At 44.2% G+C, this 24,290-nt stretch overlaps 1 protein-coding gene across 4 annotated transcripts in view; it reads right to left on the bottom strand.

Annotated features, from left to right (window-relative positions):
• Positions 1-24,290, bottom strand: part of LOC146866791 (uncharacterized) — a 178,538-nt gene that overhangs the window by 86,396 nt on the left and 67,852 nt on the right. For 3 of the 4 annotated variants that reach the window (XM_085601331.1, XM_085601324.1, XM_085601350.1), the window contains 3 exons: positions 6,654-6,767; positions 5,827-5,901; positions 5,112-5,210 (listed from right to left, as the gene is read on the bottom strand). In XM_085601331.1, the coding sequence (XP_085457457.1) occupies positions 5,112-5,210; positions 5,827-5,901; positions 6,654-6,767 (288 nt within the window). The remainder of the gene's footprint in view (positions 1-5,111; positions 5,211-5,826; positions 5,902-6,653; positions 6,768-24,290) is intronic. The other variant, XM_085601341.1, reaches the window with a different exon arrangement.

Below are 24,290 nucleotides of genomic sequence, written 5' to 3'. Positions count from 1 at the left end.
ATGGCCTCCTAAGTTGTGGGCTCTAGGTGGTGGCTGATCAACAAAGTACTGCCGGTGAAGGGAGGGGGAGAGGAGCAGTCCACTGCATTAACCCTCTTGCAGCCCCCACCCACGGCAGGCCCACCTTCTGAGGGTCCAAATGTAACATAGGTGGGCTCGCTATGCGGGGGGAGCACAATGAGGGCCTCCGAGTCATCAGCAAGAGGGTGAGAACCACCAATTAGTCAGGGGTCCAATGTTGACAACACAGGCACAGCCGGGCCCAAGCCGGCATAGAACACTGCACCTAGGGCCTTGTCGAACTCCCCCAGTGCGGGCAGCAGCTTCAGGAGGCTGCTCGAGCACTCCATGGCAGTGACAAGGACCACCAGTATCTAGGTTGCAGATCTTGGATGCTGTGCCGAGCACCAGATGCTCCTCCGGGCGACCAACCAACTCCACCTAGAGGATGGCTGTCATATTAGCAGGCTGCCACTCACCACAGCTTTCGTCGCCGTCCACGGGGCAGCAGGACACGTGAAGTCCAGGTGGGCCACCCGAAGGTCTCCGGGAACAACAGGAGCCAAGGTAAAGGCAGAGTATGGCTGCAGCGAGCAGCTGGGGAGTCCGGATGGTGGAGAAGGTATGGAGCGTTTCTAAAACAAATCCGCCATATTGGCCTCCCTGGCACGCCCTCTGGAGACAGCTTTTAAGTCAATAAAAAAAAGGAAATAACATCAAATTGGACTTGGATTAAAGATCTATTTTGCTCTTATTTCATTTACTAGCATTTTAAGTACACTGACAATTCCTTCATACAAGAGCAGGTGAAGCTCTTAGAAAACTGTAGTAGTGGATATAGAAGATGGATTCAGATTGACTTTGGACTGAAGTGCCACTTTTCTTTCCTCATTAACAGAAATGTAAGGTGCCTTTTAAAAAGATTTGTTTAAATCTTGGCTTTCAACTTTTTTGAATCCCAAAAGAGTATTACTCTTACCAATGGTTGTATTAACTGTTTAAATTTATATAAAAGCCACTGTCAATACAGAAACTACAATGCTCTAGAGTTTCTAGTTTTCTAGGAAAAAGTACTAATAGCATTTGATACTTTACGTGCTTAAAGGCCAGCCTTAATTCACAACCTGAGGAGAAGGAGAGGATAAATGACTTCAGAAGAAGATGGTTCTTCATAACTGAAGAGTGTATGGTATACAAGAAGGAATAATGGAAATTTGGAGACACTAAGAGTACCACAACAGCAGTTAAAAACTACAGAGAGGAAAAAGTATTTTTGGGAGAACTTACTTTTTACCTTCAAAGTAACACTAATCACTGTGGAGGGAAAAAATGAAGTAAAGGGACTGCAAATACCTACAGTACAATAGACAGTCCCTTGGAATGGAGCATAGAATGATCCGATTAGAAGAGAATATATTATGCATGCCATTCGGCTTATAGTCACATTGACAAGGGGAAAACATGCTCTTTGTAAGACATAAGTGAAATAATTACTGAATAACTCCCTGACCAATATTTTTTGGATTTTAAGCCCTTTCCACTTTTAGAGCAATTTTTAGATTTAGTTTCATCACCCCTAGCCAAAAGTTTATATATTAGTTTTTGTTATGGGCCACTCCCACTAAGTTCATTTATTTACAAATTGAACAAGAACCAAACTTTTAGCATCTGCTCAGCTTGTGGCCAGGGTAATGAAAATGAGACGCATATAATGTTCTTTTGCCCAAAATATTATGGGTGTCGCCGCAAATGGATCTGCCCAATATGTCGGGATCTGGGTATAACCAGATATCTTATAGCCCATAGAATCTTAAAAAGTGATACTACTCTTGTAACTGTTTTTGCTGTGAGTAAATGTTTAGAGGCCGTCTGGTACAAGAGAAGTAAAATTATAACAGCAGTAGTTTAGCGACTACACTTATACATTAAAAACATTTCTCAACATTTTTCAAAGTCAACATTTTTTTACTTATTAAAACATTTATGAAATCTATGAAGAAATTGTTGATGTTCTGCCATTTTGCACACGGCATAGGGCTGCATATTGCACAGATTGTATATAGGGATGGAATTATATTAGTAAAGATTTTATTTCATGTTTGAGCCAATGTTTTTAAAATCGACTTGGATATTTGCTGTTTTAGGTAATATTTTAAAATGTGACATATTTTGATTGCATTGTGTATGTATACTTTGATGGCTCACAGCAACCAAATAAAGTACTACTTCTACTACAACAACTACTGAATTAATCACATTTTCAAATGTGCATAAAGATCATCACAATATAATTAAAAAACAATTATTTGAACATGTGACCACACTACAACAAATTGAGATTTTGATCAAGAACTTACAACTTTTATGGCAACAGGGGATAATGCAAGATAATATGCATATAGAGCCGGATTGTTCGGATATGTTTAAACCCGTTCAAACCGGCCCATTTATGACAAACACATCATTAATCTTCCTTAGATGTTTTGTCTAGACAATAGACAGAAATAACTTTATCAGACTGGGCACTTTATGTAGCCACATTTAAAAATGCAACCAAGTCAAGGACACAATATTGAAAAACACCTGATGTTACTGGACTTGCAGGATCAAATTAAAGCAATGTTGTTTTCATCACTTGCAATTCAAGCATGGGGAATACCAAAGGATAACAATATTATCTGACAAACTGAAGTCTGAGAAAAAAGACCAAAGGCTAGTAGAGCTGAAGACTGGTGTGGAAGTCTTGGAAAGAAGAACCTTACTTTCAGGCTTTTGCTGTTATTAGGGAGGCAGAAGTAGTGGGATGGGGCCCAGCAGCTAGCGAGTGCACAGAACATATTGTCATTTCTTTGTATTCAACTTGAAGGGATGACAACATATTCCTTGTTCCTAATGGGGCCCTGAAAGTCTATGGCACACTAGTCTAAAAGCAATGTAATAAAATATGGAATTCATACCAATTGACATGCTCTGTGAACAATAAGATGATCTGTAATATTCTTCATGTCAGCTGAATGTAAAACCTTAAAAGAATCAACGGCTTTGAAGAATGCCGTAAGATGGTAGGAGTCCCGAACAAAGCAAATACTACCAAGCTGCACAACTAGAGTACATTTCTTCTAACTGTGTGCAGTCAAACACATTTAGAAAGGTCCTACCTGAATCTCAAGTCAGTCTCCTTATCACATTATTACATTTAATGAAGTATACAACTCCAATATTTGCATGAACAAGCCATCACTGGAATTGTTCAGTAGCTGCAGTCAAACATTTGACTGAATGGAAACAAGATAAGTAATTGTTACCAATTTCCTTTGAAATAGGTTATCCTGGAGAACTAATGTAAAATAGGGTCTCCTAAACGAGAATCATTACATTTAATAGTGTAAAAACAATTTGAAAAAAACGTTAGAAATTGTAAAAGGTTTGATGCTCTGGGAACAAATAAGAAAAAAAGAACTAAAACCGAGTAATAAATAAGCTCCCAAGCTTAAACACCTGTCGCCCTATTCCTCCTACCTCAAGGCCATCTGGGTTCTCTGTTCAAGATTGTTTTTATACATCACAGATGTATTGACAAAGTCTGACTGCTCAATGGTGACAGCGTGTAGAAAGTGATATATCTGTTCTCACTTGTGGTAGTTTAATTGACTAGGCTTATCTTCGTATTCATCTGGGGATATGCGATCATATGATACCAGTAGAATGTTTATATTACACAGAAATGTTTTTAAATCATAGGGTGTACTGGCTCGTTTTCTTAACAGCAGTTTTAAGCTTTGTTGTGGTGTTTGATTTATGTTGTGATTGTGCATGTGTACTAATGAAATCATGGGTATCTGTTAATGCTGTTTAAAAGTGGTTTACAACAGTTGTGCACTGCCTCAATACTGCTGCATGTGGTTACCATAAACTTTATTTTTGATAAGATTGCAGGGAGTAATATTTTTATAGTAAAGTATACCGTATTATTACACAGTATATTCATAGGTAAAAATGTGGATATATAGTTCTATCATCATGAACAACAGTAGTTTTAGCGAAATGAGCAGAGTATTGGTACCATTGGATGGAGTCATCAATGATATCATTAATGGGTGAGTGATATAATTTGTGTGGTCATAAATAGTGCATTAGGGAGACTTAGTGTTGTTACAACAACCGTATTTTAATTGTGGTTCAGCAAATTTAAGGGTTTTTGTTAAACATAATTTATGGTCTTATAAGCAAAGCTAACCACTTCACTATAACCTTTGGTATTTTTTATCATATTCTGCATGGGACAGTTTTTGGACCTCAACTTCTGTTTATGAGTACAAAATCTCTGTGCACGGACTTTGCCTCCTTGCAGTAGGAAATGTCTACAGGCTATGTGCCCAACCTGCTATGGGCAGCCAACCCCTGCAGTGCAAGGCCTTTAGCCATGTGAAAAAGTAGTTGGCTGCATGGCATGAGCAATGGCTAGGCCCAGATCTCAACCCTCCATGGGCAGTCATGCAAACCATATGATTTGCTTGCTACAGGACCTGGAAGGCAAATTACAACTCACACACAAAATACAATTCTCATGAGCTCTCCCTAAATGAGCTATGGTTTGCATGGCTATTGCGTGAGTTGTGGATGTTGTTCCTCACCATAACTTGCAAATTTCTATGGTTTTTCGTTTTTATTTTGTAACCATACCTACACTTTAAGTGTTTTTTTAAACATATGCTGAGGTGTTCTAATCAAAGCTAACCATAACTTCACTTTATCCTTCGATTATTTCATCTACTTTTTTGCTGTGTATTTTTTCATCAAGTGCCATATGCAAGAGTTCCCTTAACCAAACCCTCTCTGGAACACAGCTGTAGTTTAATCATCCAGCTAGAGGACCCCCATAGACCCGAAGACCCATAATAATCCCAGGGGGCTCAACATCATGTGGTATTTGGCTCCCAGAGCAGTGCAACTGCTTAAATGACTTGGCATTTACTGAGACGATCTGAAAAGCTTTGCTGACGCCTTCCAAGAAACTAGATAAAATATTAAAATATTGATATCCAGCACTTTATGAGGGGATGCCTCGAAATACAAATGTTACGTCAGGCAGCTAAGCATGGTTTACTCACCTGTGGAATTGTAGGTACTTTCCTTTTGCTTATGGTCCTGAGTGTTGATGTAATAGGCACCTCCCTCCTCTTTTATGTAGAAGGAAATACTATCATGTCCTGTTATATAATAATAATATAAATATCAGTATAATATTATAATAAAGATACATATTCAGTGAGAATGACTTTCTTTGAGTAAACAAATAACTACATCTGTATGGGTAGTCACGGATAACATTTTTAACGCATTTTCTTACAATGAACTGATGTGGATTTGGTGGAAAATGTGGTCATTTGCACGTCTGTCAAAGTGTCTTACTAGAAAAGAAGAAATTTCACTCCATCACCCCTAATGTTTACATTTCAAAGTGTAGACAATATTAGAATGAAAATCCAGTCACCTTGTAAATATGACTTTATAAAAACTGTAATTCAATATGTACATATACATCGGCACAAGCTATTAAACAGTGATGCTGTTTTATACAACTTTGTATTGCAAAGAAATAAATAGGAATGGGATAATTCAAGTCAAAGGCCATGAGTGTAACAGTATAAGTGCAAACCTGCAATGTCTACATGACAGAGCCCACATTGTATTAACCCAAGAAATGCTACTACTATGAGCACATAATAAATAGAAAAACTAAGTAGGAAAGAACAAACGTGACAACAAGAAGCCATTGTAGCTACAGGCCTAGCACTCAAAAACCTAGGATTATTTGTAACTCACCTGAGTGGGATTCAGTGCTGTTTTCTCCAATCTCCTCCCCAAAATCATCAATCAAAATTGATGTTTGTTGTTCTTCTTTAGTCAAAGACACACCAGTATTGAGAAAAGAAAGACAAACAAGTTACACAAGGCAACAAGTGTTATGCTTCAAAAAATTACACTCGATGTACATCTACCAATTTAAATCAAAAGTTTGTAAAATGCTGAAGCTGATGTGAAAGCTTTTTAATAAATGATTTAGGATATCCCTAGGTGTAGATAACAACTCCTTTATTAGGTGACCAGCCTAAAGATAAAGATTCATTGGGTACAGATCTTCTCAAAGATACAGCCACCACTAACTTAGCTTACCTGCTAGGCTGACACCAACTACCAAGCCCCATACTTCAAATATTACCACATCCTCTACTACCTCACTCATTCTACTGCATTGTGCATAGAGCATCTATCAAGAAAATGCTATAACGTTAAAAGTTTCTAGTGGAGTTGTACTGTTCGCTAAGGAAAATGTCCCACACTCTCCGTTTTCTTATAGACATCGTTGGTTCAATAGCACACATTTATGAACCCTCAGATGTAGCAATGTGGTTCATCCAAACATATTATTTGTTTGGGCAATATAACAAATGCAAATATTGGCTTTCCAAAGGAATCTGATACTTTCAGAAATTTTATAAGGTACATAAAAGGGACTCTCCACTGTATGTTTTATGTTGGTCCAATAAAAAAAAGTATCACAGTCAGCAAAAAAAATATTTTTATGATTTCCAATGGTATGAAGTTTCAGACTTTGTAATGTACTCTGAGTCAGAGTAGCATAAATTCACCTGTACTGAGGCAGTCATTTCTTACGATTTCATGTGTGTCCTGGGTGCCGTTCATGTGTAGGTGTTCCTTTTTTGTTATTCTGAATAGTTTATCAGGATTCATAATCATGCCACCTATTGCGTGAAGACAAAAGAAATGATTTTCACTCACAATTAATCCCCCATCCCATTACGAATATATACACACATACACACACACACACACACACACACACACACACACACACACACGTACATACACATACTGCACAGTGGCAGTTGAGACTGTGAAGTTATAGTTGGGACCTAGTTACCAAAGGAGAAGGGTTTTTTGGTTAGCAAATAACTTTGGGGCCATCTGACTTCACTAAACTTTCGAAATAAATGAAGATCATCCACCTCAGCTCCTCCATGGAATGTTATTGGGTGATCTGTTAAAACCCAACTGTGAAAAAAGAGATCCCAAAATGCAATTTTCCCATGCAATTTTCCATAGGAAAATTGAACAGCAATAACACAAAAATGGCTGAATGGAATTACACCAAATTTGAAAGAAGGCAGGATCTTGGTCCAGAAAGCAAACATTTTGTGATTAGGTGTAAATCTGTTCAGTAGTTTTTGAGAAATTAAGGTTTGAAAACTTTGCATATCTGGATGGTTGGGTTCGCAGGAGGCTCGCAAGAGTGCCGAGATCACGCAACTTCAAATAATAGATTGATCTGATTGGCTGAGGGATCTTTTTTTTTCCCCCATTGGCGCAGCTCCTGTGGGAGCTGAACGCTCCTGCAAACTCCTGTGGGAGCTAACGCTCTGGTTTACTGGCTGCAACATGAAGAGAAATGTTGTGGCCGCCATTTCAAGACACCGGGACTTAGTCTTCATGTCCTGAAAATTCAAAAAGATAAATAAATAAGGTATAAGGGTGCAGGGTCGGGGAACCCTTGCCTCCTAGATCTTAAAGGGGGAGAGAGTCCCAGGGGGACACCCGGAGTAAATTTGAAAACATATATACATTAGTTGGGTTTCTGCGATCCCATGGGAGTCAGCGCTGTCCCCATGGACCACCGGAGGAGTCCCACAGGAGAGCATAAGGACTGCAGTGACTCCCTCAAGAGTCTTGTCGGATCGGTAAAATAAACAAAAAGAGTAGGGCAATGACTGAGTGTCTGTGGTGGGTTGCCGCGAACAGGTGTGTGCGGCAGGGGTTCGGCTGCCCATGGGTGGGGTTCGATACAGGGCCTGGTCATGTGCAGCGGGTGGGCCTTACAAATGGTAATAAAATACTGCTTTACGTTTAAAAAAAAAAAAAGCTAGAAATTCACTGAAAACAACAAAGGTTAAAGTGCTGTCATAGTAAGGTGAAATGGTCCTTTTAAACATTTTAAATGAAAAAAAAAAACTGAAATGTAACAGTTATTTCAATTAACTATAACTCACGCCCTTGCCATGCATTGCTTATGACTTCGTATATTACAACACTCAAGACAAGTTCTTTGACATCAACGGCAGAATTACTGATAACAACTGAACCAACATCAGAGAGGACAGCACTGTGCATGGCGGGGGTGCAAGTTATAGTTACTTAAAATAAATGTAACTGCACACGTCATTATCCTATTGACAGTGGGAATTGCTTCTGGACTCCGCCTCAGCACTTTTGCTGTAGCGGTATTCCGTAATTTGACTCCACATTTGATAACTAGATGGATAACTAGATTGATGAGGTAGGAGGCACGAAGATATGCAGAGGTTGCAACCCTAGTGACATTTCACTTCAGCGCGCTTTGGATTTTGTTGACAGGATTTTGTTTAAAATTATTCTTTTAAGTCACCACGCACAGGCACTACCAACTTAGCCTCTCTTTAGCACGGGGTGTGTCCAGGAACAGCAAGGTATGAATTGCATCTATGCGGGAAGTCCACGTGTATGCAATGATTAGTTTTGGAACGCGAGTTTAACAATGTACTGCAGGCATTTTTCATTTGTGGGCATTTCTGACGACATTGTGGTGAGCTTAAGAATTGTCCACACCGGTATTCTGTTATTTAGCAAGTCTCTGCGCATGTACTGGGTAGTAGTTTTCCTTACGAATGCACATGTGCATTGTACTCCTGCTCTCGTGCATGCGCTCTATTTTTGAATTCCGAAGGACATCCCGGAAAGGGTAAACGCCCAGACTCCTGACCTAACTGTTTTATTAGTACGAGCGTCTTGTCACTTTCTGCTCACTACTGGCAGACGCATGGACGGGGTAGGTGTAAAGTAGGCAGCATCCCGGCGAAATTGTAAGTAAATTAATTTTTTGAGAAGGGACTTGGACATCGTGAAGTCTTGGTTTAGAAATAACTGTGATCTGTAGTTATGGTTGCACATTCCTGTCTACTTTTGAGTGTTTTCTAGCCCGATAATGTGCAGGCGTCCATCACTCTAGCCAGAGGAGGAACTCCCTCAACAGTGCGAGGTAAGCACTCTTTAAGACTCAATAATTTTTATGGTACCTATTGTAGACTGCGCCATATTTATATGATAGTATCAGTTGCTGAGACTTTCAGACAGCGTGCTCCTTGGACACATTAGATCACTGGAGTTACCATCCATGCGATAACTAGATGACATAGTTAACGCATATATGGGGTCCCTTGTAGACCCGGACTGTGACACTGCATTGGGTATGGGCTCCATTGAGTATTTATGTTTTATTCATGTGTCTTGCGTGCCTGTTCTGCTTTTTTATGTAATTGATGTGCACATAGCGGTGGCACATTATGTGGCATAAAGTTGTTACTGATGCTCATATTTGTGGTCTATTGTGTTTTTCCTTCCTAGGTATCGATCATGAGCGGTACACACCATGCAGCTGTAGCCAGATTATGGGTATACAGGTTTACTGCCCGCCCTGTGTGATTTGGAGGGTATTTTATTTTAATTGGTTGTTTCATGTGCACTTTTATTTTATAGTTTTGGTCCTGAAGAAGCGCCAACGACCCTCAAGGCGACGCAGGCGCGAAACATGTCGACCTATGACCTTTTTGACACCTGGGCATAGTGTGCTGCAGGGGCAAGATTTTAAACAGCAGTTGAGTCTGCTAAGGGTATACAATCTAAATATTTGCTGCTTGTTTACCCTTTATTAACCTATTTATCACTAGGCACGCACTTTTTTCACCCTCATTGGATCCCCACCCCTCACACCCGCATGCACCATCCGGCAGTCCTAGAAAAGATCTCCGATAAAGAGACCCTTCGGGGGACCCGTAGGGAATTGCAGCGCCGGCCCTACGAGGAACAAACGCCCGATGATGAAGCATGACACTCCCTGGGGTGTGTGAGGGCAACAGAGGACAAAATGTGTTCTTTCATTTCACTGGTGGGTCCCCTTCACCTAGGACCTCTTTCTCTTCTTGTCAGATACACGGGTGACTTTTTGCACCCTCACGCAAGGGTAACTGTTTGCAAAATGCGATAGGAACAGTGTCCTTTTTTGGGCAGTGTAGGAATACCCTGACCCCCCCACAAGCCTTGGTCTTCCCCTTGAACCCTGCCATGGCATAAAAGCACTTTTTTTTTAATTCACAGGGGTTTTCGGGAAATATTTGCGAATATCGGTGCAAATTAAAAAAAAAAAAGCGCGGGTTCATGGGTTTGTTTTAATTGTAACTACCGGGTGGGTCAGAACCCAGGGAAGACTCCTTATACTTGCAGACCTCCGGGACAAGTATGGGAAGTGTCTTCGCGCCCAGCCTGGCGAATTTATACGTGCATGCATTCGAACAGGAACACGTCCTAGCTCCCACCAATCCATTTTTGGCATCGATTCGCTTGTGGAAGCGATATATTGACGATGTCCTGGTCGTTTGGCGTGGAGACCTTGATTCCATCTCTGAGTTCCATCAATGGTTAAATGCACAAAACGAATTCCTCAAATTCACAGTGGAAGCGAGTAAGACCAGATTGTCATTTCTTGACCTGTCCATTTTTGTAACATCTCTTGGCCTAGAGAGCGAAATCTATAGAAAGCCTATGGCGAGGAACTCGCTCCTCAGATATGACAGCCAGCACCCAAAGGCACTCAGAGACAACCTGCCTTACGGACAATTTCTTCGAGTGCGGAGAAATTGTTCAACAACGGAGGGTTTCAAAACTCATACCCAGTTGCTGACTACCAATCTTTTGGAAAGACATTACCCTCAGAGTCTGATAAGACGCGCCCGCAAGAGAGCTGCCAACAATCACCGTGAGTCCCTTTTAGAGCCACCAATGCAAAAGCCTCTTGTAGATAGACTCACCTTTGTACATACTTTTAGTACACTCTCAAACCAAGTACAGAAGTGTATTAGACACCATTGGCGTTTATTGAATTCGAGCAAAGACAAGATTCCTCTTCCCTTGTTTGCATTTAAAAGAGGCAGTAATATCAAGGACAAATTGGTTCATACACGCCCTAAGACACCGTTACCGAGACAATTGGGTACGCTCTGGGGTTTACCGGCGGCCACTGGCCACCATCCCTGTGGCGAATGCTCTATCTGTCCACAGACTTCACATTCAACGACCATTGATATAGGAACCAATAAACCTTGGATTCAGTATCATTTCACTAATTGCAACAGCAGTAATCTGATTTATTTGATCACTTGCCCGTGTAGAACTAACTATGTCGGGATGACCACTCGAAAAGTTAAGGCACGTATGTTGGAGCACAAAAGCACATTTAGATGCAAGAAGCTCACTACAAAACTCATGAGACATTTCAATGAACATCATGGACCAGAAGAGTTTAAATGGACTGTTCTTGAAAAACCCAGTATACCCTTATCTGTCAGTGACATAGCTAGATATCTATTTGTGAAAGAGCAGAAATGGGTGTACAGATTACACAGTGACACTCTAGGTCTGAATGATGACATTCCCTGGGTTAGCCTTTAATTTATAGGCAGGCCCAACTGAGTCTCAGAACACTACATACATGACGAGTTGACCACGGTTTGGACTGGTCACTATGTAACTTAAACATCATGGCTACCACGAGTACTTGATGGCCATTAGACAATGCAACGATGTATATCTCGGGACTACAGAACCTATCAGTGGCATGCCTTTTTAAGATACATATGGTGACATCATTGGGGTGAAGGCTCACACCAGGCGCAGGATGTTCATTTTCCCTTTTAGCAGTGCTGAATAACTCAGTATGAGTAATAGGGATGTGAGGACTATCACATTTACCCATTGTTAACTACACACACAACTTTTTTCTTCACATTTAGTGACACGTGGAGACGAATACGTACTGTTATTCGGCTTGCTCCCTTAGACAAGATTTGGAGTCTGGGGTGATTTTTACTGAAAGGGCAACACTAAGCAGGGCATGCTTCTTCCATCATTATAGAGGTACTAGTCCTACCTTGTTTAACACCATAAGCTGACCAGGGGCGCTTTGACACAAATGACTGCCCAAGAAAATAGCCTTTCCCTCTATTCCTACTGATATTTGGGAGAGAATTGAGCACTATCACCTTTCCAAAATAAATCTTTGAGATGATAGTGCACTTCAAGATTTAACGCGATTTATCTGTGCTTGATTTAGGTGTTAGACGACAAACTGAACTACAGGGCAACTGCGCGTGACGTCATTCTGTAGTCTAGCGGCGCCACGTTGGGTGATACTGATCGCGCGCCTCTTTAAACTACAAAAGAGACGCGCGTGACGTCATTATGTAGTTCGGCGCTGCTACTCCGCCTCCAACAAGAGCGCGCGCTTTTCGAAACCGGATGTAGACCCATCACAACAAAGGGTATTTATATCGAAGATGTTCAAGACTCTGGTGCCTCCTTCCCTGAACTCGGCGGGAGTCCAGAGGTACCGACGGACAGGTCAGTGTATGCCTAATTGAGTGGTATTGACTCAGTTACGTAGCGCAACGGAAACGAATCCTTGAATGAGGGTCCCTGTATGTAGCGGTCTCGGAGCCGTAGCCGAGTGAGAACATATGTTAGAATGAAGACATTTATCTCGCTCCTGTCCGGCATAAGTGAATTATTTAGACGTAGATTTAACAAACACCATGCTGATTTTGATGTTTAAGTGTGTTGTTGAGCCCATTAAGCCACTGAATACTAACGGGTTAGCCATGAAGATCTAGAGGCATACAAGAAGCACATAGCCAGCAGAGCCTGTGACTGTGCTTTCTTTGCACAACAGTAGTCTCTATGATCATAACAGGTCTATGACATCTGGCAGGTCTAATTGTTTTAAAGAGTGTAAAGGAGAGAAGGATAATTGACACATAACCTGGCTGGACCCTATACTTCAGATGGGGTTTTCCTTGGTTGTTTAAGTCTGAGGTTGGTTGAAGAGCCCATCTTCTTTTATTTTCCCCTGTCTTATTATAGAGCGGGGCCTCATCTACACCCGAGGAAGGTTCCAGGGAGGTGAGGTTTGGACCTTGACCACTCAGGGTAAGCGGATACATTAGAGCCATTTGGGACATAACATTATGCCTGCTGGTTTCTAGTTTCTTAAATAGCACAAAGTATGATAATTGATTTATCTTCTTGTAGGTGATGATTGCATCCTGCATATGAAGGCTTCGCACCAAGCGAGGTTGTATGGTTCTTCTTTTTGTAATGTTTAGAAGTTGCTTGGTTAATATGCAGTAGCTGCGATTTGGTCCTGAAGAAAGCCTGGATCACTTCCGTTTAGGCTGAAACATGTTGACCTTATATAAGGAGTTATAGTGCTCTACTATGAATCAATAGCGGGAGCTTGAGTTAACTCCTTTTGGTTTTACTAGGTGTGAGGAAAGAGATATTGCCAAAACATCTTTTCACATAACCTTTTTATTTTTCACTGCACTGCATTACATAGTTTTTTTCATAGTTTTTTCTATGTTTTTCTGCACACATTGTGGCATGAATTGTTTGCCTCGGTGGGGAATGGCATCCACGGAGAGCATATGAGCTCGCCACGGAGGAGACCCTTACGTTCTAACGGTCATCCTCATGGATGTGGCAGATTACCACGTGATAATAATGACTTCACAGGGCTTGACAATTTAGCTCTATCACATGATATAATTTGATGGCAATCATGCTCAGCTCGGATTGCCAGGGGTAAAAGAAGACCTTCCATTAGCATATACATCACTTACTGTGTTTCTTTGTAGACCCCCGGTCCCTTTTATGTAGTTGCATACAGGTTTACTGCCCGCCCTGATTGATTTGGAGGGTATTTTATTTTAATTGGTTGTTTCATGTGCACTTTTATTTTATAGTTTTGGTCCTGAAGAAGCGCCAACGACCCTCAAGGCGACGCAGGCGCGAAACATGTCGACCTATGACCTTTTTGACACCTGGGCATAGTGTGCTGCAGGGGCAAGATTTTAAACAGCAGTTGAGTCTGCTAAGGGTATACAATCTAAATATTTGCTGCTTGTTTACCCTTTATTAACCTATTTATCACTAGGCACGCACTTTTTTCACCCTCATTGGATCCCCACCCCACACACCCGCATGCACCATCCGGCAGTCCTAGAAAAGATCTCCGATAAAGAGACCCTTCGGGGGACCCGTAGGGAATTGCAGCGCCGGCCCTACGAGGAACAAACGCCCGATGATGAAGCATGACACTCCCTGGGGTGTGTGAGGGCAACAGAGGACAAAATGTGTTCTTTCATTTCACTGGTGGGTCCCCTTCACCTAGGACCTCTTTCTCTTCTTGTCAGATACACGGGTGACTTTTTGCACCCTCACGCAAGGGTAACTGTTTGCAAAATGCGATAGGAACAGTGTCCTTTTTTGGGCAGTGTAGGAATACCCTGACCCCCCCACAAGCCTTGGTCTTCCCCTTGAACCCTGCCATGGCATAAAAGCACTTTTTTTTTAATTCACAGGGGTTTTCGGGAAATATTTGCGAATATCGGTGCAAATTAAAAAAAAAAAGCGCGGGTTCATGGGTTTGTTTTAATTGTAACTACCGGGTGGGTCAGAACCCAGGGGTATGCAGGGATTATTCATAAAATAGAGGGAGGGTACGCAGAGCCCCCCCTCCAAGGGCTTCAAAATACCCCAGGGACCGCCACCTCCTTGAGGCTAATCATATTAAGAAGCAGGGACGCTGGGCGGACCCTCCGCGGGCCCAGAGAACCACCACCTCTCCGGGGCTACATATTAAATGTCCAAGGGGGGCTGGAGGACCCCCAAACCCTCAGGGACCACCACCTCCCTGGGGCTAAAAATAAAATGCTTTGGGGAGGCCGTGTGGGACTCCTGAGCCCCAGGGACCACCATCTCCTATTGGCTAACAAATATGAAGCAGGGGTCCACGCGGACCCCCCACGCCCTGGGGACCACCAACTCCCTAGGGATTTCTTTTTGTTTGTTTTTTAAAGAAGGAGGGGGGACCACTACCTACCCCGGGGCAGGACCATAAATGTGAAAGAAGGGGGCTCTCCTCCTGGAACCAATAGTGGCCCTGGGGACCACCACTTCTCAAGGCCGGCTAATGCGATGTTCCGGGGTGTCCACCACAGGGGCAAAGCTGTTCGCTGTGACGTGCCGGGAGCTTTGACAGCTCCAGCCAAGTCAAAGCAAGCACACTGCTTCCAGGATGTGGGAGCTGAAAAAATGTTCTTGCTTGCTGGAAGCGGAGGCTTCGTCTGTTTCCCTGCCAGCTGTTAAGGGGGCAGGGAAACAGACAACAAATTGCTCTCACACCGGTGGGAGGTTCAAGGCTCCCACAGAACTTGCAGGAGCAGGCATTGCTCTCACAAACAGGCAGCTGCTAAACATGCAGTTCCTTTTCTGTGAGAGCAATCATTTTGTCTGTTTCCCTGCTCGCTTGACAGTAGGCAGGGAAACAGATGACCCCTCTGCTTCCAGCAAGCCAGAGCATTTTGTCAGGTCCCATTTGCTGGAAGTGGACTGTTTGCTCTAACTTGGCTGGAGCGGTCAAAACTACCGCTAAGTCAATGGAAGCGGCTATCTCCCGGGGGTGGGCACCTCGGGACATAGCAGGAGCTGGAACAGGGGTGTGGCGGTCCCCAGGGCCATTAATGGCTCCAGGAGGAGGGCCAGTGTCCCTGCTCTTTTCACTTTCATGGGCCTGCCCCAGGGAGGTGTTGGTCCCAGGGTCCGAGAATGGCTCCTTCTTTCAAAAATAGAAAGCCCCGGGGAGGTGGTGGTCCCTTGGGAGGTCCATGCAGGCCCTGCTCCATATATAAAGTATCCCAAAAGAGGGGGTGGTCCCCGGGGCTCAGGGGTCTGTGCTTCCACCAAGCATAGTATTTTAAGCCCCAGGGAGGTGGTGGCACCCAGGGTTAGAGAGGGTCCGCAAGGCCTCACCAAGCATTTAATGTGTAGGCCCAGTGGATGGTGGTCTGTGGGGTATTTTTAAGCCCTGGGAGATGGGCCCCATGCATGCCCCTCTGTTTTTTTAATAATCCCATATACCCCCGGGACCTGGCCACCCGGTGACTACAATTAAGTCAAGTGCAGGAGCCCACGCTTTTTGTGGGGGATTCATGGCGATATCTGCAAATATTTTGCGAAAATCACCGTGAATTTAGCAAAACATGCTTTTATGCCGTGGCTTGGGGGGCTGGGTATTTCTACCCTACCCCCTTTAATTTTTTTCCCATTTTTGGGATGTCTGCCAACACTTTCTGGTTGAAGTCATGGAAACCAATCAGAGCAAAGCTCATTATTATTTGCCAAGTCGTCGCGATCGCAGATATCCTTATTTGGATTTCCTTACGTTTCTCACCAACTACTGAACTGATTTACACCAAATAATAAAAAGCACAATCTGCGTACCAAAAGCTAGCTTTCTGACAAATTTGGTGGAATTCCATCCAGGGGTTCGAGCTGCATGGGAAACGCCCTTTTTTTTACTTCCTCTACACGGGTCTGCCTGATAATTTCCATGCACAACTTAACTCACTAGGATAATTTTTGGGGAACATTTTGTAAAGACTCATCAAAAAACGCCAAAGATATAGGCAAGTCAAAAAACGCTTTTTCTATGGGAACATGGTCTTTACTATAAATACCTACTGGCGACAGCCAATAGGATATGGATATATATATCTATCTATATATTTACTGAAAAAAATTTGCCCGTTATAGTTAGTTGAGCCAACTATAACTCGTGCCCCCGCAATGCACTGCTGATGACGTCACATATTACATCATTCATGACATGGTCAGTGATATCACTGATGACATCACTGATCACATCATCCACATGATAATCTGATGCACCTCCTTACACCCTAATATAATCTTTGATACACCCACTCTAAAATGTAGACTACCATTTTCGAAACCATAGGCACACCAATACCAGTTATGCCATACCCACTCACTGATTCCTAGGTCTACACAAATGTCCACTCATTCATCCATACAGTTACTCATACATGCAGTCACTCATCAATACAGCACTCATACTCCTATACAGACACCCACACACCACCACTCACCCACAGATTTATGCACACACCTAGTCAGTCACGCAAAGAATCAATCACACTCCCATTTACTTACGTATACAGTTATACACACAGCACTTCACTTATTCATACAGATACTAACACATACTTACTCTCTTCTACAATCATGGACACAAGCACACAATCATCCATACAGCCACTCTCACAATCACTCACTCTCACAAATAGTCATGTATATACTCCAACACTCACATATACTGCCTTTCACATATGTAGTTACTCACACATGTACCACTGAGACATCCATTCACTCACAAACACACCCATACCCTCACCCACCTATACAGCCCTTCACAGATGCACTCGAACCCATACACCCAGTGAGTCACCTACTCACACATCCATGCACAGAATCACACACCCTGCTCCTATGCACAGAGACAATCAGGCACCCATACAGATACTCAGACAACCAATCAATAACCCATATAGACACTCATGTAGCTACTCACCAACCCATGCAGCCGCTTACACACCAACTGACAGAATACAGACATTCACACAGCTTAGTCACTAACCCATGCATTCAGTAAGACACGATTAATCACTCACTTATACAGTCAATCAACCACCTACTAAATCAACCATCCAGACACTCCTACACCGACTCATTCATCAATACACCTTGGTGTGTATATATATATATATTTATATATATATATATAAAAAACATATTTAAACTTTACAGAAACACATAGTCAATGTATGTCATCAGTGATGTCATCAGTGATGTCACTGACCATGTCATGAATGATGAAATATGTGATGTTATCAGCAGTGCATTGCAGGGGTGCGAGTTATAGTGAGCTCAACTAACTATAACGGGTGAATGTCTCTGGACGTGTACAAGTGAAATGTCCAACTAACTATAACGTCCCTGAAACCTATGTTTTTTTCAGTGAATTTCTAAGGCTTTTTGAATGCTAATTTCTATCTATAACTTCCCTGAAACCTGTGATTTTTTTTCAGTGAATTTCTAAGATTTTTTAAATGCTAATTTCTAACTATAACATCCCTGAAACCTGTGGTTTTTTCAGTGAATTTCTAAGGTTTTTTAAATTCTAATTTCAAACTACACCTAGATAGGTAAGACATGTGCAGAAAGAGAAAGAAAGGCGCAGAAAGAAGCAAGTGAAGTGCAGAAAGAAGCAAGATAAGTACAGAAAGAAGCAAGAGAAGTGTGGAAAGAAGCAAAGGCACAGAAAGAAGCAAGAGAGTTGCAGAAAGAGGAAGAAATGCACAGAAAGAGGCAAGTGAGGTACAGAAAGAGGCAAGAGAGGTGGAGAAAGAGGCAAGAGAGGTGGAGAAAGAGGCAAGAGAGGTGCAGGAAGAGGAAGAAAAAAGAAAGAGAAGCCCAGAAAGAAGCAAGAGAGGTGCAGAAAGAAGCAAGAGAGGTACAGAAAGAGGCAAGAGAGGTACAGAATTAGGCTACAGAGGTGCAGAGAGGTACAGAAAGAGGTTAGAGAGGTGCAGAAAGAGGCACAAGGTGTAGAAAGAGTCAAAAGAGGTACAGAAAGAGGAAGAAATGTTCAGAAAGAGGCAAGGGAGATGCAGTAAGAGGCAGGAGAGGTACAGAAAGAAGAGAGTGCGATGCAGAAACAGGCAAGAGAGGTGCAGAAAGAGGCGAGAGGTGCGGGGAGAGGCAAGAGAGGTGCGGGGAGAGGCAAGAGAGGTGCGGGGAGAGGCAAGAGAGGTGCGGAGAGAGGCAAGAGAGGTGCAGAAAGAAGAGAGTGAACTGTAGAAAGAGAGGAGCAGAAAGAGGCAAGAGAGGTACAGAAAGAAGAGAGTGAGCTACAGAAAGAACCAAGAGAAGTGCAGAATGAGACATGAAAGGTGCAGAAAGAGGAAAGAGATGTGCAGAATAAAGCAATAGAGGTGCAGAAAGAAAAGAGTGAGGTGCAGAAAGAGGCAAGAGAGGTGCAGAAAGAGGCAAGAGAGGTGCAAAAAGAGGCATGAGAAGAGCATGAAGAGGCGAGAGGTGCAGAAAGAGGCAAGAGAGCTGCAGAAAGAGGAAAGAGAGGTGCCGAAAGAGGAAGAAAGGTGCAGAAAAAAAGAAGAAAGGTGCAGAAAGAAGCAAGAGGGCTGCAGAATGAAGCAAGAGAGGTGCAGAAAGAAGAGAGTGGGGTGCAAAAAGAGGCAAGAGGTGCAGAAAAAGGTGAGAATAAGGCAAGAGAGGTGCAGAAAGAGGCAAGAGAGGTGAAGAAAGAGGCAAGAGAAGTGCAGAAAGAGGCAAGAGAGGTGCGGGGAGAGGCAAGAGAGGTGCGGGGAGAGGCAAGAGAGGTGCGGGGAGAGGCAAGAGAGGTGCGGGGAGAGGCAAGAGAGGTGTGGAGAGAGGCAAGAGAGGTGCGGAGAGAGGCAAGAGAGGTGCAGAAAGAGGCAAGAGAGGTGCAGAAAGAAGAAAGTGAACTGCAGAAAGAGAGAAGAGAGGAGCAGAAAGAGGCAAGAGAGGTGCAGAAAGAAGAGAGTGAGCTACAGAAAGAACCAAGAGAAGTGCAGAAAGAGACATGAAAGGTGCAGAAAGAGGAAAGAGATGTGCAGAATAAGGCAATAGAGGTGCAGAAAGAAAAGAGTGAGGTGCAGAAAGAGGAAAGAGAGGTGCAGAAAGAGGCAAGAGAGGTGCAAAAAGAGGCAAGAGAGGTGCAAAAAGAGGCAAGAGAAGAGCATGAAGAGGCGAGAGGTGCAGAAAGAGGCAAGAGAGCTGCAGAAAGAGGAAAGAGGTGCAGAAAGAGGAAAAAAGGTGCAGAAAAAAAGAAGAAAGGTGCAGAAAGAAGCAAGAGAGCTGCAGAAAGAAGCAAGAGAGGTGCAGAAAGAAGAGAGTGAGATGCAGAAAGAAGAGAGTGAGGTGCAGAAAGAGGCAAGAGAGGTGCAGAAAGAGGCGAGAGAGGTACAGAAAGAGGCAAGAGAAGTGCAGAAAGAGGCAAGAGAAGTGCAGAAAGAGGCAAGAGCACAAGGTGCGGAGAGAGGCAAGAGAGGTGCGGAGAGAGGCAAGAGAGGTGCGGAGAGAGGCAAGAGAGGTGCAGAAAGTAGAGAGTGAGCTGCAGAAAGAGAGAAGAGAGGAGCAGAAAGAGGCAAGAGAGGTGCAGAAAGAAGAGAGTGAGCTACGGAAAGAACCAAGAGAAGTGCAGAAAGAGACATGGGAGGTACAGAAAGAAGCAAGAGAGGTGCAGAAAGAGGCAAGAGAGGTGCAGAAAGAAGAGAGGTGCATAAAGAGGCAAGAGAGGTACAGAAAGGAGAGAGTGAGTTGCAGAAAGAAGGAAGAGAGGTCAGAAAGAGGCGAGAGGTGCAGAAAGAAGAGTGATCTGCAGAAAGAGGCAAGAGAGGTGCGGGGAGAGGCAAGAGAGGTGTGGAGAGAGGCAAGAGAGGTACAGAAAGAGGCAAGAGAGGTGCAGAAAGAAGAGAGTGAGGTGCAGAAAGAGGCAAGAGGTGCAGAAAAAGGCGAGAGGTGCAGAATAAGGCAAGAGAGGTGCAGAAAGAGGCAAGAGAGGTGCAGAAAGAGGCAAGAGAGGTGCAGAAAGAGGCAAGAGAGGTGCGGGAGGCAAGAGAGGTGCGGAGAGAGGCAAGAGAGGTGCGGAGAGGGGCAAGAGAGGTGCAGAAAGAGGCAAAGAGGTGCAGAAAGAAGAGAGTGAACTGCAGAAAGAGAGAACAGAGGAGCAGAAAGAGGCAAGAGAGGTGCAGAAAGAAGAGAGTGAGCTACAGAAAGAACCAAGAGAAGTGCAGAAAGAGACATGAGAGGTGCAGAAAGAGGGAAGAGATGTACAGAATAAGGCAATAGAGGTGCAGAAAGAAGAGAGTGAGGTGCAGAAAGAGGCAAGAGAGGTGCAGAAAGAGGCAAGAGAAGAGCATGAAGAGGCGAGAGGTGCAGAAAGAGCCAAGAGAGCTGCAGAAAGAGGAAGAAAGGTGCAGAAAATAGAAGAAAGGTGCAGAAAGAATCAAGAGAGCTGCAGAAAGAAGCAAGAGAGGTGCAGAAAGAAGAGAGTGAGGTACAGAAAGGGGCAAGAGAGGTGCAGAAAAAGGCAAGAGGTGCAGAATAAGGCAAGAGAGGTACAGAAAGAAGAGAGTGAGGTGCAGAAAGAGGAAGAAATGTTCAGAAAGAGGCACGGGAGCTGCAGTAAGAGGCAGGAGAGGTACAGAAAGAAGAGAGTGCGATGCAGAAACAGGCAAGAGAGGTGCAGAAAGAGGCGAGAGGTGCGGGGAGAGGCAAGAGAGGTACGGGGAGAGGCAAGAGAGGTACGGGGAGAGGCAAGAGAGATACGGGGAGAGGCAAGAGAGGTGCGGGGAGAGGCAAGAGAGGTGCGGGGAGAGGCAAGAGAGGTGCGGAGAGAGGCAAGAGAGGTGCGGAGAGAGGCAAGAGAGGTGCGGAGAGAGGCAAGAGAGGTGCAGAAAGAAGAGAGTGAACTGTAGGAAGAGAGGAGCAGAAAGAGGCAAGAGAGGTACAGAAAGAAGAGAGTGAGCTACAGAAAGAACCAAGAGAAGTGCAGAATGAGACATGAAAGGTGCAGAAAGAGGAAAGAGATGTGCAGAATAAAGCAATAGAGGTGCAGAAAGAAAAGAGTGAGGTGCAGAAAGAGGCAAGAGAGGTGCAGAAAGAGGCAAGAGAGGTGCAAAAAGAGGCAAGAGAAGAGCATGAAGAGGCGAGAGGTGCAGAAAGAGGCAAGAGAGCTGCAGAAAGAGGAAAGAGAGGTGCCGAAAGAGGAAGAAAGGTGCAGAAAAAAGAAGAAAGGTGCAGAAAGAAGCAAGAGAGCTGCAGAAAGAAGAGAGTGGGGTGCAGAAAGAGGCAAGAGGTGCAGAAAAAGGTGAGAATAAGGCAAGAGAGGTGCAGAAAGAGGCAAGAGAGGTGAAGAAAGAGGCAAGAGAAGTGCAGAAAGAGGCAAGAGAGGTGCGGGGAGAGGCAAGAGAGGTGCGGGGAGAGGCAAGAGAGGTGCGGGGAGAGGCAAGAGAGGTGCGGAGAGAGGCAAGAGAGGTGCGGAGAGAGGCAAGAGAGGTGCAGAAAGAGGCAAGAGAGGTGCAGAAAGAAGAAAGTGAACTGCAGAAAGAGAGAAGAGAGGAGCAGAAAGAGGCAAGAGAGGTGCAGAAAGAAGAGAGTGAGCTACAGAAAGAACCAAGAGAAGTGCAGAAAGAGACATGAAAGGTGCAGAAAGAGGAAAGAGATGTGCAGAATAAGGCAATAGAGGTGCAGAAAGAAAAGAGTGAGGTGCAGAAAGAGGCAAGAGAGGTGCAAAAAGAGGCAAGAGAGGTGCAAAAAGAGGCAAGAGAAGAGCATGAAGGGCGAGAGGTGCAGAAAGAGGCAAGAGAGCTGCAGAAAGAGGAAAGAGGTGCAGAAAGAGGAAAAAAGGTGCAGAAAAAAGAAGAAAGGTGCAGAAAGAAGCAAGAGAGCTGCAGAAAGAAGCAAGAGAGGTGCAGAAAGAAGAGAGTGAGATGCAGAAAGAAGAGAGTGAGGTGCAGAAAGAGGAAGAGAGGTGCAGAAAGAGGCAATGGAGATGCAGTAAGAGGCAGGAGAGGTGCAGAAAGAAGAGAGTGAGGTGCAGAAAGAGGCAAGAGAGGTGCAGAAAGAGGCGAGAGAGGTACAGAAAGAGGCAAGAGAAGTGCAGAAAGAGGCAAGAGAAGTGCAGAAAGAGGCAAGAGCACAAGGTGCGGAGAGAGGCAAGAGAGGTGCGGAGAGAGGCACGAGAGGTGCGGAGAGAGGCAAGAGAGGTGCGGAGAGAGGCAAGAGAGGTGCAGAAAGTAGAGAGTGAGCTGCAGAAAGAGAGAAGAGAGGAGCAGAAAGAGGCAAGAGAGGTGCAGAAAGAAGAGAGTGAGCTACGGAAAGAACCAAGAGAAGTGCAGAAAGAGACATGGGAGGTACAGAAAGAAGCAAGAGAGGTGCAGAAAGAGGCAAGAGAGGTGCAGAAAGAAGAGAGGTGCATAAAGAGGCAAGAGAGGTACAGAAAGGAGAGAGTGAGTTGCAGAAAGAAGGAAGAGAGGTCAGAAAGAGGCAAGAGAGGAGCAGAAAGAAGAGTGATCTGCAGAAAGAGGCAAGAGAGGTGCGGGGAGAGGCAAGAGAGGTGTGGAGAGAGGCAAGAGAGGTACAGAAAGAGGCAAGAGAGGTGCAGAAAGAAGAGAGTGAGGTGCAGAAAGAGGCAAGAGGTGCAGAAAAAGGCGAGAGGTGCAGAATAAGGCAAGAGAGGTGCAGAAAGAGGCAAGAGAGGTGCGGAGAGGGGCAAGAGAGGTGCGGGAGGCAAGAGAGGTGCGGAGAGAGGCAAGAGAGGTGCGGAGAGGGGCAAGAGAGGTGCAGAAAGAGGCAAAGAGGTGCAGAAAGAAGAGAGTGAACTGCAGAAAGAGAGAACAGAGGAGCAGAAAGAGGCAAGAGAGGTGCAGAAAGAGGCAAGAGAGCTGCAGAAAGAGGAAAGAGGTGCAGAAAGAGGAAGAAAGGTGCAGAAAATAGAAGAAATGTGCAGAAAGAAGCAAGAGAGCTGCAGAAAGAAGCAAGAGAGGTGCAGAAAGAAGAGAGTGAGGTGCAGAAAGAGGCAAGAGAGGTGCAGAAAAAGGCAAGAGGTGCAGAATAAAGCAAGAGAGGTACAGAAAGAAGAGAGTGAGGTGCAGAAAGAGGAAGAAATGTTCAGAAAGAGGCACGGGAGATGCAGTAAGAGGCAGGAGAGGTGCAGAAAGAAGAGAGTGGGGTGCAGAAAGAGGCAAGAGAGGTGCAGAAAGAGGCGAGAGAGGTGCAGAAAGAGGCTAGAGAAGTGCAGAAAGAGGCAAGAGAAGTGCAGAAAGAGGCAAGAGCACAAGGTGCAGAGAGAGGCAAGAGAGGTGCGGAGAGAGGCACGAGAGGTGCGGAGAGAGGCATGAGAGGTGCGGAGAGAGGCAATTGAGGTGCAGAAAGAAGAGAGTGAGCTGCAGAAAGAGAGAAGAGAGGAGCAGAAAGAGGCAAGAGAGGTGCAGAAAGAGGCAAGAGAGATGCAGAAATTAGAAGAAAGGTGCAGAAAGAGGCAAGAGAGGTGCAGGAAGAAGAGAGTGAGCTGCAGAAAGAGGCAAGAGAGGTGCAGAAAGAGGCGAGAGAGGTGCAGAAAGAGGCGAGAGAGGTGCAGAAAGAGGCAAGAGAAGTGCAGAAAGAGGCAAGAGCACAAGGTGCGGAGAGAGGCAAGAGAGGTGCGGAGAGAGGCAAGAGAG

Source organism: Triturus cristatus, chromosome 1_2, assembly GCF_964204655.1.
Source record: "Triturus cristatus chromosome 1_2, aTriCri1.1, whole genome shotgun sequence".
Classification (NCBI taxonomy): Eukaryota; Metazoa; Chordata; class Amphibia; order Caudata; family Salamandridae; genus Triturus; species Triturus cristatus.
Note: the sequence above shows the minus strand (reverse complement) of the source record. Positions and strands in the feature narration are given on the sequence as shown.